Below are 12,002 nucleotides of genomic sequence, written 5' to 3'. Positions count from 1 at the left end.
AACAGAAGGATGGCCAAAACCATTGAAATATCAACTGATTTAATAATTTTTGAGTTCTTGTCATATTTTATTACCATTTTCTAAACTATAGTGAATAAACTGTGATAATGTGAGACATGTCGAAGGTGTCTGAATAAATTTTGGTTTGACTGTAAATATACTGTATGTATATAGATTGTTCCCTTTCAGTCGCTCACGTTCGACGTAACGTCGACGTGACGACGTAATCGGGATCGCCTTGAGAGACCAATCTACTTCGAGAGTATTAAAACGAGCCAATGCATATTGGCATGCGATAATTGCATCATCTGCTCTGCTTGCAATGCAAGCATATAACGAGCAGCAGGTGCGTCGCATATTGTCTTTCGCTTCGGAGCCGAGCAGTTCTACTGTTCCTGCTCTACAATCTTCTGACAGTGTTCAACTTCAAAAGAAGAAAACGAGTCTGCTCTTCAGGGGAACGCCTCTTCAAAGCTGGTGTTGGTGTTGGTGTTGGTGCCGCGATTTCACAGAGAGCCGGCAAAACAGCTGTTTTCACAGCTCAGAATGTTGCGCCTTCAATGAGAATGTGAGTGCTCACATCAGGCTTGCACTATCGTCCTGTTTGTGAAGCCGCGGTCATCCCTGGGTGCTTCAGCACCAGAGAGAGCAGTTTTTCCTGAAAGAGCATACACGGTTTGACACTGCGTCTTTTTCAAGACGTCATTCAAACCGTGTGTTTCTGGATGCGGTCGTTTCCTATCCTCATGTGACGGCCACGATCACTGGTTCACATGCCATGGGCTTAAGTGTGCTGAAACTGTGCTCGTGGGTGGTTTATGTTCTCTCTAAGAGAATGACCACGTCGGCACGTTCGTCTTGCCTTTCTTATTAAGGTTTAAGTGATCAGCGTGCCGTGTGCCGTCGAGCTGCTGGCTGACAGCGTGGGTTGTCTCGGCAACCCAGTGCGCGTCGTTCAGCGCTCTAGATGCGCGGTCGAGACTCAAGTGCCTCAAACGAGGTGGAGTCCCCTCGCCTATGCCCCGATCTAGTGCTACAAAAAAAGGGCTACTTCTGCGTATAGCCAGGGTGACTGGAGGATTATAGTGAGGGCTTCCCCGCCCGGTAACTAATCCGTGTGGGCCCCTCACTCCTCTATCGCATCGCATACATGTTGAGACTCTGTTTGTGGGTGGTAGTATTCTCTTATGAGAACATAACCACATCAGCATGTTTTTCGTCTTGCCTTTTTCATTAAGGTTAACTGATCAGCATGCTGTTTGCCGTCCAGGTGATGGCCACATTCACTGTCTCGCATGCCTGGCAGCTTCTGGATGGGATGCTGATCATTCTCATGATAGTCCTAGCATTTCATTCGGGGCTCCAGGAGAGGATAGACGTCGATTGCTACATCAGAGAGAGGGTTGTTACTCTCTGGAGATGAAGATGATGCTGAGCTCCCACTATAATGGTGTGCATGCTCATGCTGAATCAGATTCAGACTTGACAGCCATGCTTTCTCGCGTTACACTGGGGGGCGCAGCGCGACGCGTAATCACCTTGCCCCGCCAAGCCAAACGTGCCAAAAGCTGCAGAAAGTTTTTCCTCTCTCACTACCCTCAATGGTGGGGCTGCAGTGCTACTGCAGACAGCCTCTTCCCTGCAGGGTAGTTCTGAGTCGAGTTTAAGCTGTGCCTGGTGGCTGACCGTGTTTAAAGTCACAGCGCTGTCACAGTTGATGTCCACCCTAGTGGTCAAGAAGCGCCCCCTGGCTAAACTTTGCAAAGATATGAGACATCGCCAAAGTTCGCTTTCTCGATGCTCCCATCTCACGAGGTGGCCTTTCGGAGACACTGTTGGAGACTGTGCCCAGCGGTTCTCCGCAGTTCAAAAGCAGGCTGAGGTAACCAAAAAGCTTGCCACAATGTGCTCCGTGAGTCACTGCTGGGCTGCCCCCCAGTCTGTTTGTCGCCAAGGGTGTCAGTCCCCTGCAAAAAAAAAAAAAACTCTGCCACAGCCAGCTGTGACGTTAAGCTTTCGCAGGAAGACGGCACCACCCGTCTCAGGAGCCCTGAGACGGGCGACCCAGAGTCAGCTGCTCTTTCCCGGAGGAGGGCCGGGCGGAGAACTTTTGTTGAATCATTCTGTTCCGCCACTGGCGTCTCAGCCAGCGGTACCAAATTCTCAGCAAAGGCAGCTTCTCTATTTCTGGGTCCCAAGAGAGAGAGGTTGGCGGTGTGCAAAGCTATGCCTTTCCACCCTCTGCCCCCTCTTGGTTCGCCAGCGGTAGCCTGATGTGCTCGAGGCCACGCCTATGCCGTCTCACTCATCCCCTGCCGATCGGTGGAGTCAGGTTAGTGTTGCACACTCAGACCCCACTCGGGCTGCTATGCCGTCCGAGTCGGGTCCCTGCATTCTGCCACACTGCCCCACCTCGGGTACGTCTGTCGTGCCGTTGGTCCCACTTGTAGGTGTCTGGGAGCCTGGTTAGCGCTTCCTAGCCCATCTCGCTGGCTCATCCGTACCATCAGACTCGGCTATGCGATTCAGTTTGCCCGGCGTCCCCCGGCCTTCACCAGGCAGAGATTGCAGTCCTACTGGCGAAGGATGCAATCGAGCTGGTCCCTCCAGCCGATATGAAGACCGGCTTCTTCAGCCCATACTTTATTGTACCCAATAAAAGTGGTGGGTTACGACCTATCTTGGACCTACGTGTCCTGAACCGGTCCCTTCACAGGCTGCCGTTCAAGATGCTTACGCAGAAACGCATTTTCTAGTGCATCCGTCCCCAAGATTGGTTTGCAGCGATCGACCTGAAGGACGCGTACTTTCATGTCTGATTCTCCCTCGACACAGACCGTTTCTTCGCTTTGCGTTCGAGGGATGGGCATATCAGTACAAAGTCTTACCCTTCGGGCTGGCCCTGTCGCCCCGTGTCTTCATGAAAGTCGCGGATTTGGCCATTGCTCCCATGTGCGAGCGTGGTGTTTCGAGAGAGCAGTTGTGCAAACACAGGGACATGGTGCTCAGTCACCTCAGCCACCTAGGGCTTCGGGTCAACTGGGAAAAGAGCAAACTCACGTACAACGGGCATGCAGCTTCAGGTCTGTGGACGGGGCCTCAACTGCATTGGCACATCAACTGCCTCGAGTTGTGAGCAGTACATCTTGCGCTGGGCCGCTTCAAAACGCTGCTACTAGGCAAGCATGTACTGGTCCGTTCGGATAGCACTGCGACCGTTGCGTACATCAACCGCCAGGGTGCCATCAACCCGCCATCTCCTCCTCTGGAGTCAAAAGCTTCTTAGGTCGCTTCGTGTCATTTATATTCCGTGCCTGATCAACCGTGCAGCCGACAAGCTATCACGGCAGCGGGTGCTACCGGGAGGATAGCGACTCCATCCCCAGGTGGTCCAGCTGATATTCAAGCGCTTCGGGACCGCACAGGTAGATCTGTTTGCTGCCCCGGACACGTCTCACTGCCAGTTGTTCTATTCCCTGACCGAGGGGTCTCTCAGCACGGATGCTCTGGTACACAGCTGGCCCCGGGGCCTACGCAAGTATGCATTTCCCCCAGTGAGCTTTCTTGCACAAACCTTGTGCAAGGTCAGGGAGGACGAGGAGCAGGTCTTGTTAGTTACGCCGTTTTGGCCCAACCGGACCTGGTTCCCCGAGGACCTGCTCTCTCAGAGACGGGGCACCCTATGGCACCCGCGTCCAGACCTCTGGAAACTCCATGTCTGGTCCCTGGATGGGACGCGGAGGTTCTAGGTGACCTACCCCCCGCGGTAGTTGACACCTTCACTTCCGCTAGAGCCCCCTCTACGAGGTGCCTCTATGCGTTGAAGTGGAACCTGTTCGTTGAGTGGTGTTCTTCTCACGAGGAGAACCCCCGAACTTGCTTGATCAGAGCCGTGCTTTCCTTCCTGCAAGATGGGTTGGAGCGAAGGCTGTCTCCCTCCACCCTTAAAGTGTATGTTGCCGCTATTGCCGCACATCACAATGCAGTTGAAGGTAAGTCGCTGGGAAAGCACGACCTGATCGTCAGGTTCCTGAGGGGGGCGAGGAAACTAAATCCGCCTTGCCCACTCTCTATACCCTCTTGGGATTTGTGTCTGGTCCTTTCGGCACTTCAGAGACCACACTTTGAGCCTTTGCAGTCAGCGGAGTTAAAAATTCTGTCCTGTAAAACAGTACTCCTGGTTGCATTGGCCTCAATCAAGAGGGTAGGGGACCTGCATGTATTTCGGTCGATGAATCGTGCCTAGAATTCGGCCCAGCTAACTCTCACGTGATCCTGAGACCCCGGCCCGGATACGTGCCCAGGGTTCCTACCACTACCTTCTGGGACCAGGTGGTGAACCTGCAAGCGCTGCCTTCGGAAGAGGCAGACCCAGCCCTGGCTTTCTCTGTCCCACCTGCGCTTGCGCCTATACGTGGACGGAACGCAAAGCCTCAGGACCTCAGATCAGCTCTTCGTCTGTTATGGAGGCCAGCAGAAGGGAAAGGCTGTCTCCAAGCAGAGGATGGCCCACTGGATAGTGGATGCTATCACCTTGGCTTACGAAGCCCAAGGCGTGCCCTGCCCACCACTAGGAGTGTCGCTTCTTCTTGGGCACTGGCACACGGCGCCTCGCTGACAGACATTTGTAGAGCTGCGGGCTGGGCGACACCTAACACGTTTGCTAGGTTTTATAGCCTACGTGTTGAGTCGGTTTCTTCCTGTGTGCTCGCTTTAACTAGCCGGTAACACCGAAGTTCCCGCTCTAGTGTCGGCTTGGTGTGCCACTCCCCTCCACATGGAGCGGATACGTGCGCTTTTCTGCTCCAGTCGAGTTCCCCACTTTGGCGAACCCTGTAGAGTTCCTACGCACCCCTTCAGCAGTCAGACGTTGCGGAGCGTCTGACGCCAGGCCTAGTGCTCGTATGCTTGTGTAACTTGTGCTAGGCTGGGTTCCATATGTGATGATCCCTGCGGCGATCCCATATGCATATTCTTCCACGACCAGCTCCCTGCGGTGAGCCCGTGTCTTTCCCTTGGCAGAATCCGCTCTGCCGTCACTGTCCGGTGTAGCCTACCCCTTCTCAGGCTGGAGCCACCCAGTCTGGACTTCCGGCCAGTCCATATGTGTATCCCCACGTTACCTCCCTTCGGGCAGGATGTGGCTTCCGCAACGTCTCTCTCTCCTGGAAAGGCACGCTTTCCCAGTGTTATCCTAGAGTTCCACTGTGTGGGTTATAAAGGCAGTTCGAACTCCCTCTACGCAAGCCTTCCGCCCCAGTCAGTTGGGGGTCTGAGAGTCTTGCGTAGGGCGCTGGATGTGGCAGCAACCGTGGCGTTTTCCATGGGATCCCAATTACGTCGTCATGTCGACGTTACGTCGAACGTGAGCGACTGAAAAGGAACGTCTCGGTTACTATTGTAACCCTCATTCCCTGAAGGAGGGAACGGGAGATGTAACGTTCCGTCACCACGGTTGTTGACCATCGCTGTACGGCCGAACACGTCTCGGCTCCTCAGCGTAAAACAATAGGCACCTGCTGCTCGTTATATGCTCGCGCTGCAGGCAGAGCAGCTGATGCAATTATCGCATGCCGATATGCATTGGCTCGTTTTAATACTCTCGAAGTAGATTGGTCTCTCAAGGCGATCCCGATTACGTCGTCACGTCGACGTTACGTCTCCCGTTCCCTCCAAAACTTTTTTCCTTCACTAATTCATTGCTTTTTAATTTTAGTAATAACAAAATCTTTTACCAAATTACTTGATAAGGCTTTTTGCTTCATTATAATATCAGCACAGTTTACCACTTTTTAACTTTGTCTTCCAAAACTATCAAAATGAATTTTTATTCTGAAATGAAAAACATTAATCATAGAATACTGTAGGTCTATTCAAGCCATTATATTTATGGATTGCATTTTTAAATAAATCAATAGATCCAGACAAATGAGCAGCATGTCATTGACCATTTATCAAACCATGCAACTAAGTGTCAGTACTTTATTTTTAACATAATATTTTACTGTTTTCTCAATGTTCACAGTGGTACCAGAATCCCGAACATGACCTTTTTAATCCATACATAACTCACAGGAAGAACTTCCCTGAGCAGCCCTTTTATATCCTGCATCCTTCATTTATCTGGAAACTTTGGGATATTGTGCAAAGCAACACACTGGAAAACATTCAACCCAACCCTCCTTCCTCAGGATTTATAGGTGAGTCTTTTCACCATTTACATATTTGATCCCTGCACTCAAGAAAATTCTTGTGCCACATGTTGTGATAGTAATTTTTGAGGGATTTGCCATGCTGTGCAGTTCACGCACACATTCAACCCTAATTTAAGCAAGATCAAATGTGTCCCTGCCTACTTCTCCAGCGTCTTCTGTTGACTTACAAATGATAATCACATCTGTTTGTATTCACTGTTCCTCTTGAATTCATTTATGTCTGAAGAGTGCAGGATGTGTGTGTGTGTGTGTGTGTGTGTGTGTGTGTGTGTGTGTGTGTGTGTGTGTGTGTGTGTGTGTGTGTGTGTGTGTGTGTGTGTGTGTGTGTGTGTGTGTGTGTGTGTGTGTGTGTGTGTGTGTGAGCTAATGCTGAAATGTGTTACTAGGTAATATCAATTTGATAGATGCCAGTTTGAGTGATTTCAATCAGAAAAGCAGCTCATGTGGGGAAAGTAAACTCTCCATAAAATTTCTAGAGGATACTTACCTTGCCGGAGGCTGTACTGGCAGAAACAGTGCCTGTGGCAACAAAGAGCCCATGAATGTTCATGGAAACACACATACACACACTTTCTTGTTGTCTCCTTTTGCTTTGCAAGTTCATTGCTAAATCTTAATGAATGAATGGAGGTTTGGCTTAAAACTCAAGATCTAAGAGAGGCAAACAAGCAAATGAACAAATGTTTTGACAGTTAGTATAATTGTGGGTAGTTCATTTATTTTCTTGTATGACTGACATAATATCTGTGTGAATCGGTGCTGTTAATACAAGTTGATGGCTCTCAAACAGACAATCATCATTCCTACACCCATCAAACTTCATTGGTGCTATCAACGGCACAAACCAATATTGCCGGTATTAAGAGAACAACAACGTTCATCTATGTTTTCTCCTCTTTCATTGTATTGAATGTACAGTATTGGATTGTACCTTTAACATACCATTACAGTTTTGACGTAAAGGAATATTGTCATCATTTACTCCCCCCTCATGTCATTCCAAAACCATATGACGTTCCTTCTTCTTAGGGGAACAAAATTTAGCATTATGTGATTCTTTTACAACAAAACAAAAGTAAACAATGCTTTTTTTTTTTTTTTTGTCTTACGTTACATAATGAAATTTCACAAGTTCAGTGCCAACTCGTTTTTGCATAAAGGATTATGGGTGATGGTAGAATATACTTGATGCATCCTTTAAAAAATCTGAATTAAGGATGCAAAATGAAAGCTTCCTTCCAGAGGTCTTGATTACGTGGAAGATATGCAGCCTTACCAGGGCTGCGTTTAAGTCCAATTTTTTACGCCCTTCCCTCGCTAACTTCCCTTCGTCTCGTTCACTCGGATGTACGTCATTGCTTACATTGCATGAGTGCCCACTACAGGCGGAACTCTTACAACTCTTTACGAACCTTTCTATAGGCCTGTATGTATGCTTGGGATGTTAAAAAATTTAATATAAACAAATATCAAATATTAGTATATTAATATATTAATATTTAAATATAAAATTATTTAAAAAATGCAATAAACTATAACTCTATAAAGTATTAAAAAATCAGCCAGCTTAAGATAGCTACATGCATTAAAGGGGTGGTTGATTATGATTTTTACTTTTCTAACTTTTGTTAGGGTGTAATGTTGCTGTTTGAGCATAAACGACATTTGCAAAGTTACGACGCTCAAAGTTCAAAGCAAAGGGAGAAATGTTCTTTTAAAGAAATTGCTTTTTAAGGACTACAACAAACGGCTGGTAGAGACTACACAACATTCCTCCCAGGTTAGTGACATCACGAACCCTAAAATTTACATAAGCCCTGCCCCCAGAACACGATTTATAGATTATCAAGACAGAATATGCTAATCAATGACTAGAAGATAACTACACATAAGCTACATACATTCATCAACTAACCAATCAGAAATGTTGTCTACATGTTGTCACTTCTTGAGTCTCTCCATCTTTCTGACTCCGGTTTGAACATAAAAGGCTAAACGTTTTTGAAATTTTCATTGCATGTCTGTAATCAAAAAAAAGGTAATCAAAGCTGCTAAGGAGACAAGTTGTTGTAGCTCCGCCCTCTGCGCCGGGAGCAGCAGCTCATTTGCATTTAAAGGGACAGACACAAAAACGGTGCGTTTTTACTCACCCTCAAAAAGTGACAACTTTAACATGCTATATATAAATATCTGTGGGGTATTTTGAGCTAAAACTTCACATACACACTCTGGGAACATCAGAGATTTATTTTACATCTCGTGAAAAAGGGCATTATACAACCCCTTTAAATATGGTTAAATACAAAAATAACTTCAATATACACTAAAGTTGTGTGGGGTGGTGGTAAATTAGGCGTGAGCAGCTGTGACATCAAAATAATGGTGCATTGTAGTCTATGGTTCTGCCTGAAGTGTAGTTGAGTAGACTCTGTCAAAATCGTGGGGTCGAGGGTCTATCCAAATAAACTTCCCTTGTCCACTTGATGAAGTTGAACACACTTCAAAATGGAGTTGGGGATTCCCCCGAGGGGAAGTGCTTAGGGAAGTTTGCAAGATCATGTCTGAAATTGGACTTGAATGCAGCGTAGGATGCAGCCTTTCAATTGAGAATATTTGTTTGGGTGAATTCAATACCGCATTGCCTCCCTCTGCACAGGAGGGTGATGTGCTGGATGGTGCAAAGAAGAAAAGTGGTGTCTGCCATGATTTTACTGTACAGCTGCTTAAATATTGAGGAGTTTTTCACCAAAAATGGTCAGATAGACCACTTGGTAAATGATCAGTGAGCCACATGGACCTTTATTTTTACGTACAGTATACTGCCATTGTACTGAATTCACCCAACCAGATATTCATTAAATTATCCGTGTTCAGCAGCAGAAGAAGAAAAAGTTTGGAATGAAGGATTTTCCTTCTATTAAACTATTCCTTCAACATCACCACTAGTGACCAAGTTTGGATATACTGTTTTGGGTCACTGGACTACTTTGAACCAATGATGTGACTAATGATCCACTTGTCACCATCCTTGATCTCCAGCATCTAATGGTGAGATTAGGATCAGGGTACAAATAGAATACAGAAGCCATTGGTGGAGAATTTTACCAGTTTTGAGGGTGTTTCCATGAAATTCACAGCTTTATTCAACATCTTATTCAGATCTGGCCTTAAATTGGTTGGGAACATGAAAACAACATGGGGCCAAGCACATTTATAAGTAATGCACCAGCACATGATCTACACATCCAATTTAACAAGTCACCAGTAGCTGGTTGCACTTTTCTCGCTCTTTGTAACATTTATATTGACAAATCACATACAAATACTGGTTGGTGTATTAGGTCAGACAACAGTTTGACGGCTATAGAGATCACTTTGCTACAGGTCTGATTTTCAGCTTTTGATTGGTAGGCACTCAACAACACTGCACAGACGACTTTGTTATAATTTAGTCAAATATGTATGTTGTGTTTTGACTAAGGTAGGGTGGAGCTGTAACATAGAGGTGTGTGTGTGTGTGTATTGGTTCAGCCCGAGACAGGGGTGCTGCAATCATTTTGGAGACCAATGGAAGGTGGTTCGTAGCCGGCCACTGGGTTGCTATAAGCCCTTCGGTTGAGCTGGATGACAGTAGTTCTTGAAGGCAAAGAGGACTGTCCATTCTCTAGAGAGCTGTGTTTGCAATGAAACAGGATAAGGAAACACCTGTAAAACTGCACAAAACACAGTAAATTACCACTCATATTTTCAGAGACAAAAAAGATGCAGAGCCATTAAAGATTTTGTACATTTGTGTGAAAGGTTGCCCAGAATCCTTTGAATTGCACCTTCTCAGTACATTTTTTTTTCATTCTTTTTATGGCCAATTGTAGTCGGAGTATCTTAATAGTAAGTGTTCACAATAAAGGAACAGACACATATTAAAAAAATCTAGTTTAAAACACATGTGCCAAGTTTTTTTTTAGAATGTACTCATTTTAATGTTGGTTTCATATGGTTTAAAAAAAAACATTCTCTAAAATCTTTATATCATACAAGTAATACATGTAAGTGTACATATCTTAATCTTTCTTTTCTGAGGTAATATATAATGGATTATTAATTCATGAATATTTTTTAAATTTTAAAGGATCATACCACATGACATTTTACAACCTGAACTAAACTCATGTCATAAAAAGGTCAAAATTATCTGATATATTAAGAGCTTATTGACCTTGTCCTTGACGCACTGCAGGGGTCTTTTCTGTGATATAATTTCCTGTTTTATGATTTTTTCCCCGTCTTTTCAAGAATTTCAAAATGCATTTAAATTCAGAATTGAGAAAAACATGGCCATTATTTATTTATATATATATATATATATATATATAATTTGTATTATTATTATTATTATTTTAATTTAATATTTAGTTAATATATAGAAGAAAAGAAATAGAGTCATTGACCAAATAATTATTGACTGAAATGTTTTGAAGCACTTTTTATTTCTGATGAGATGTCGGATGTTAGGTAACAGAGGTGTAGAAATAGCTGTTTACATTCAAACCTATGTGTGTGTCTCTTCACGGCTTCTGTAGTATGCCTAGGGATGCTATTTAAATTCAATCCAGTCTACATTGGCAGGACCTGAACTACAGTAAACAACATAAATCGCACACCCTGCTGGTTCTTAAATGATAGTTGCAGGGTTGATGCTAGTCAATACACTTGGATCACTTTGTTGCCTTGACAACCTATAGATGTGTACACTGAACAAACAAATGGTCTAAGGTGATTGGCTATCCCAAGGGGTGGATGCCCTGTTGTTCATCTCATGAGACCCGATGTCTGATTGGCTGGCTCAGTGGTCTCGACCCATGCATCCAGGCCCCTGATTGGCTTTCATATTGCGTGTGGCTACACTGCCAAGTATTTGATGCGTGTCCTCTGCATGTGTGCGTGTATGTAGTGAGACAACTCTGTGTCTGATCTTGGCAGGGTGCTGTCAAGCTGTGTATGTAGACAGCCTGCAGGCAGATGACAGAGTCTTGATGGAAAACAGTTAAGAGAGTTGGCCAACATTAGACCACATGCAGCTGACAATGTGTACCGTGTAACATAGATTTAACCACAAGATCTTTGAGGAGATTCTTTCATTTACTCACCATAATGTCATTTCAAATATGTATGACTTTCTTTCTTCTGTTAATGTACTGGTTCTTTTTTTTTACAATGACTTGGGTCTGGAGCTTTCAAATTTCTTATGAAGTATTTTGAAATCATATCCACCTTATTCCTGACCAGCTTACTGCATTTTAAATTATGGCTGGCACTTCCGGTTTGGGGAACTTCCATTCAAAAAGACAGAAACAAATCTTTTCAAATCATAAGGTTGCCCTACAAATAAAGCTTATCCATCAGTTGATTTTTGATTAAGGCAACGTATGTTACACAATACAGATATATTACTACAGTGATATTTAACCCGTCCGTTATTGCTGTGGAAAGAATCACACTTTTGGGCTTATTCATGGTCTGTTAAAAATACCTTTGTTGATGCTTTTACACTTTTAAATGTCCTTATAATGTTCGATGGTTGAAGGGTGAGTAGAATATCTCATTGTACCCAGTTAAAAAAACAACAACAACGAATTATTGCATTCAGAGAGCGAGCCTTTCACTGATTGTTTACAGCTTAATGGAAGTTACACCCATAATTCATGCAAAGCGTCATGGGGCGTAGGAATAAGGTGGATATGATGTATGTTTAAAGTTACAGTACACAAAAGATTGTGTGAGGAACAA

General features: G+C 44.8%; 2 protein-coding genes across 2 annotated transcripts in view; one reads left to right on the top strand and one right to left on the bottom strand.

Moving 5' to 3' along the window:
- The window catches only part of st6gal2b (ST6 beta-galactosamide alpha-2,6-sialyltranferase 2b), a 70,946-nt gene that overhangs the window by 56,798 nt on the left and 2,146 nt on the right, over positions 1 to 12,002 (top strand). Inside the window, exon 4 of the mRNA XM_056233533.1 lies at positions 6,026 to 6,200. Coding sequence (XP_056089508.1) covers positions 6,026 to 6,200 — 175 coding nt within the window. The remainder of the gene's footprint in view (positions 1 to 6,025; positions 6,201 to 12,002) is intronic.
- Positions 9,310 to 12,002, bottom strand: part of tmtops2a (teleost multiple tissue opsin 2a) — a 52,921-nt gene continuing 50,228 nt past the window's right edge. The window contains exon 4 of the mRNA XM_056233534.1: positions 9,310 to 9,928. Coding sequence (XP_056089509.1) covers positions 9,743 to 9,928 — 186 coding nt within the window. The 3' untranslated portion in view covers positions 9,310 to 9,742. The remainder of the gene's footprint in view (positions 9,929 to 12,002) is intronic.

Source organism: Rhinichthys klamathensis, unplaced genomic scaffold (genome assembly GCF_029890125.1).
Source record: "Rhinichthys klamathensis goyatoka isolate OS25496 unplaced genomic scaffold, OSU_Roscu_1.1 h1tg000372l_1, whole genome shotgun sequence".
NCBI lineage: Eukaryota > Metazoa > Chordata > Actinopteri > Cypriniformes > Leuciscidae > Rhinichthys > Rhinichthys klamathensis.
This window is presented reverse-complemented; position numbering and strand designations above follow the sequence as displayed.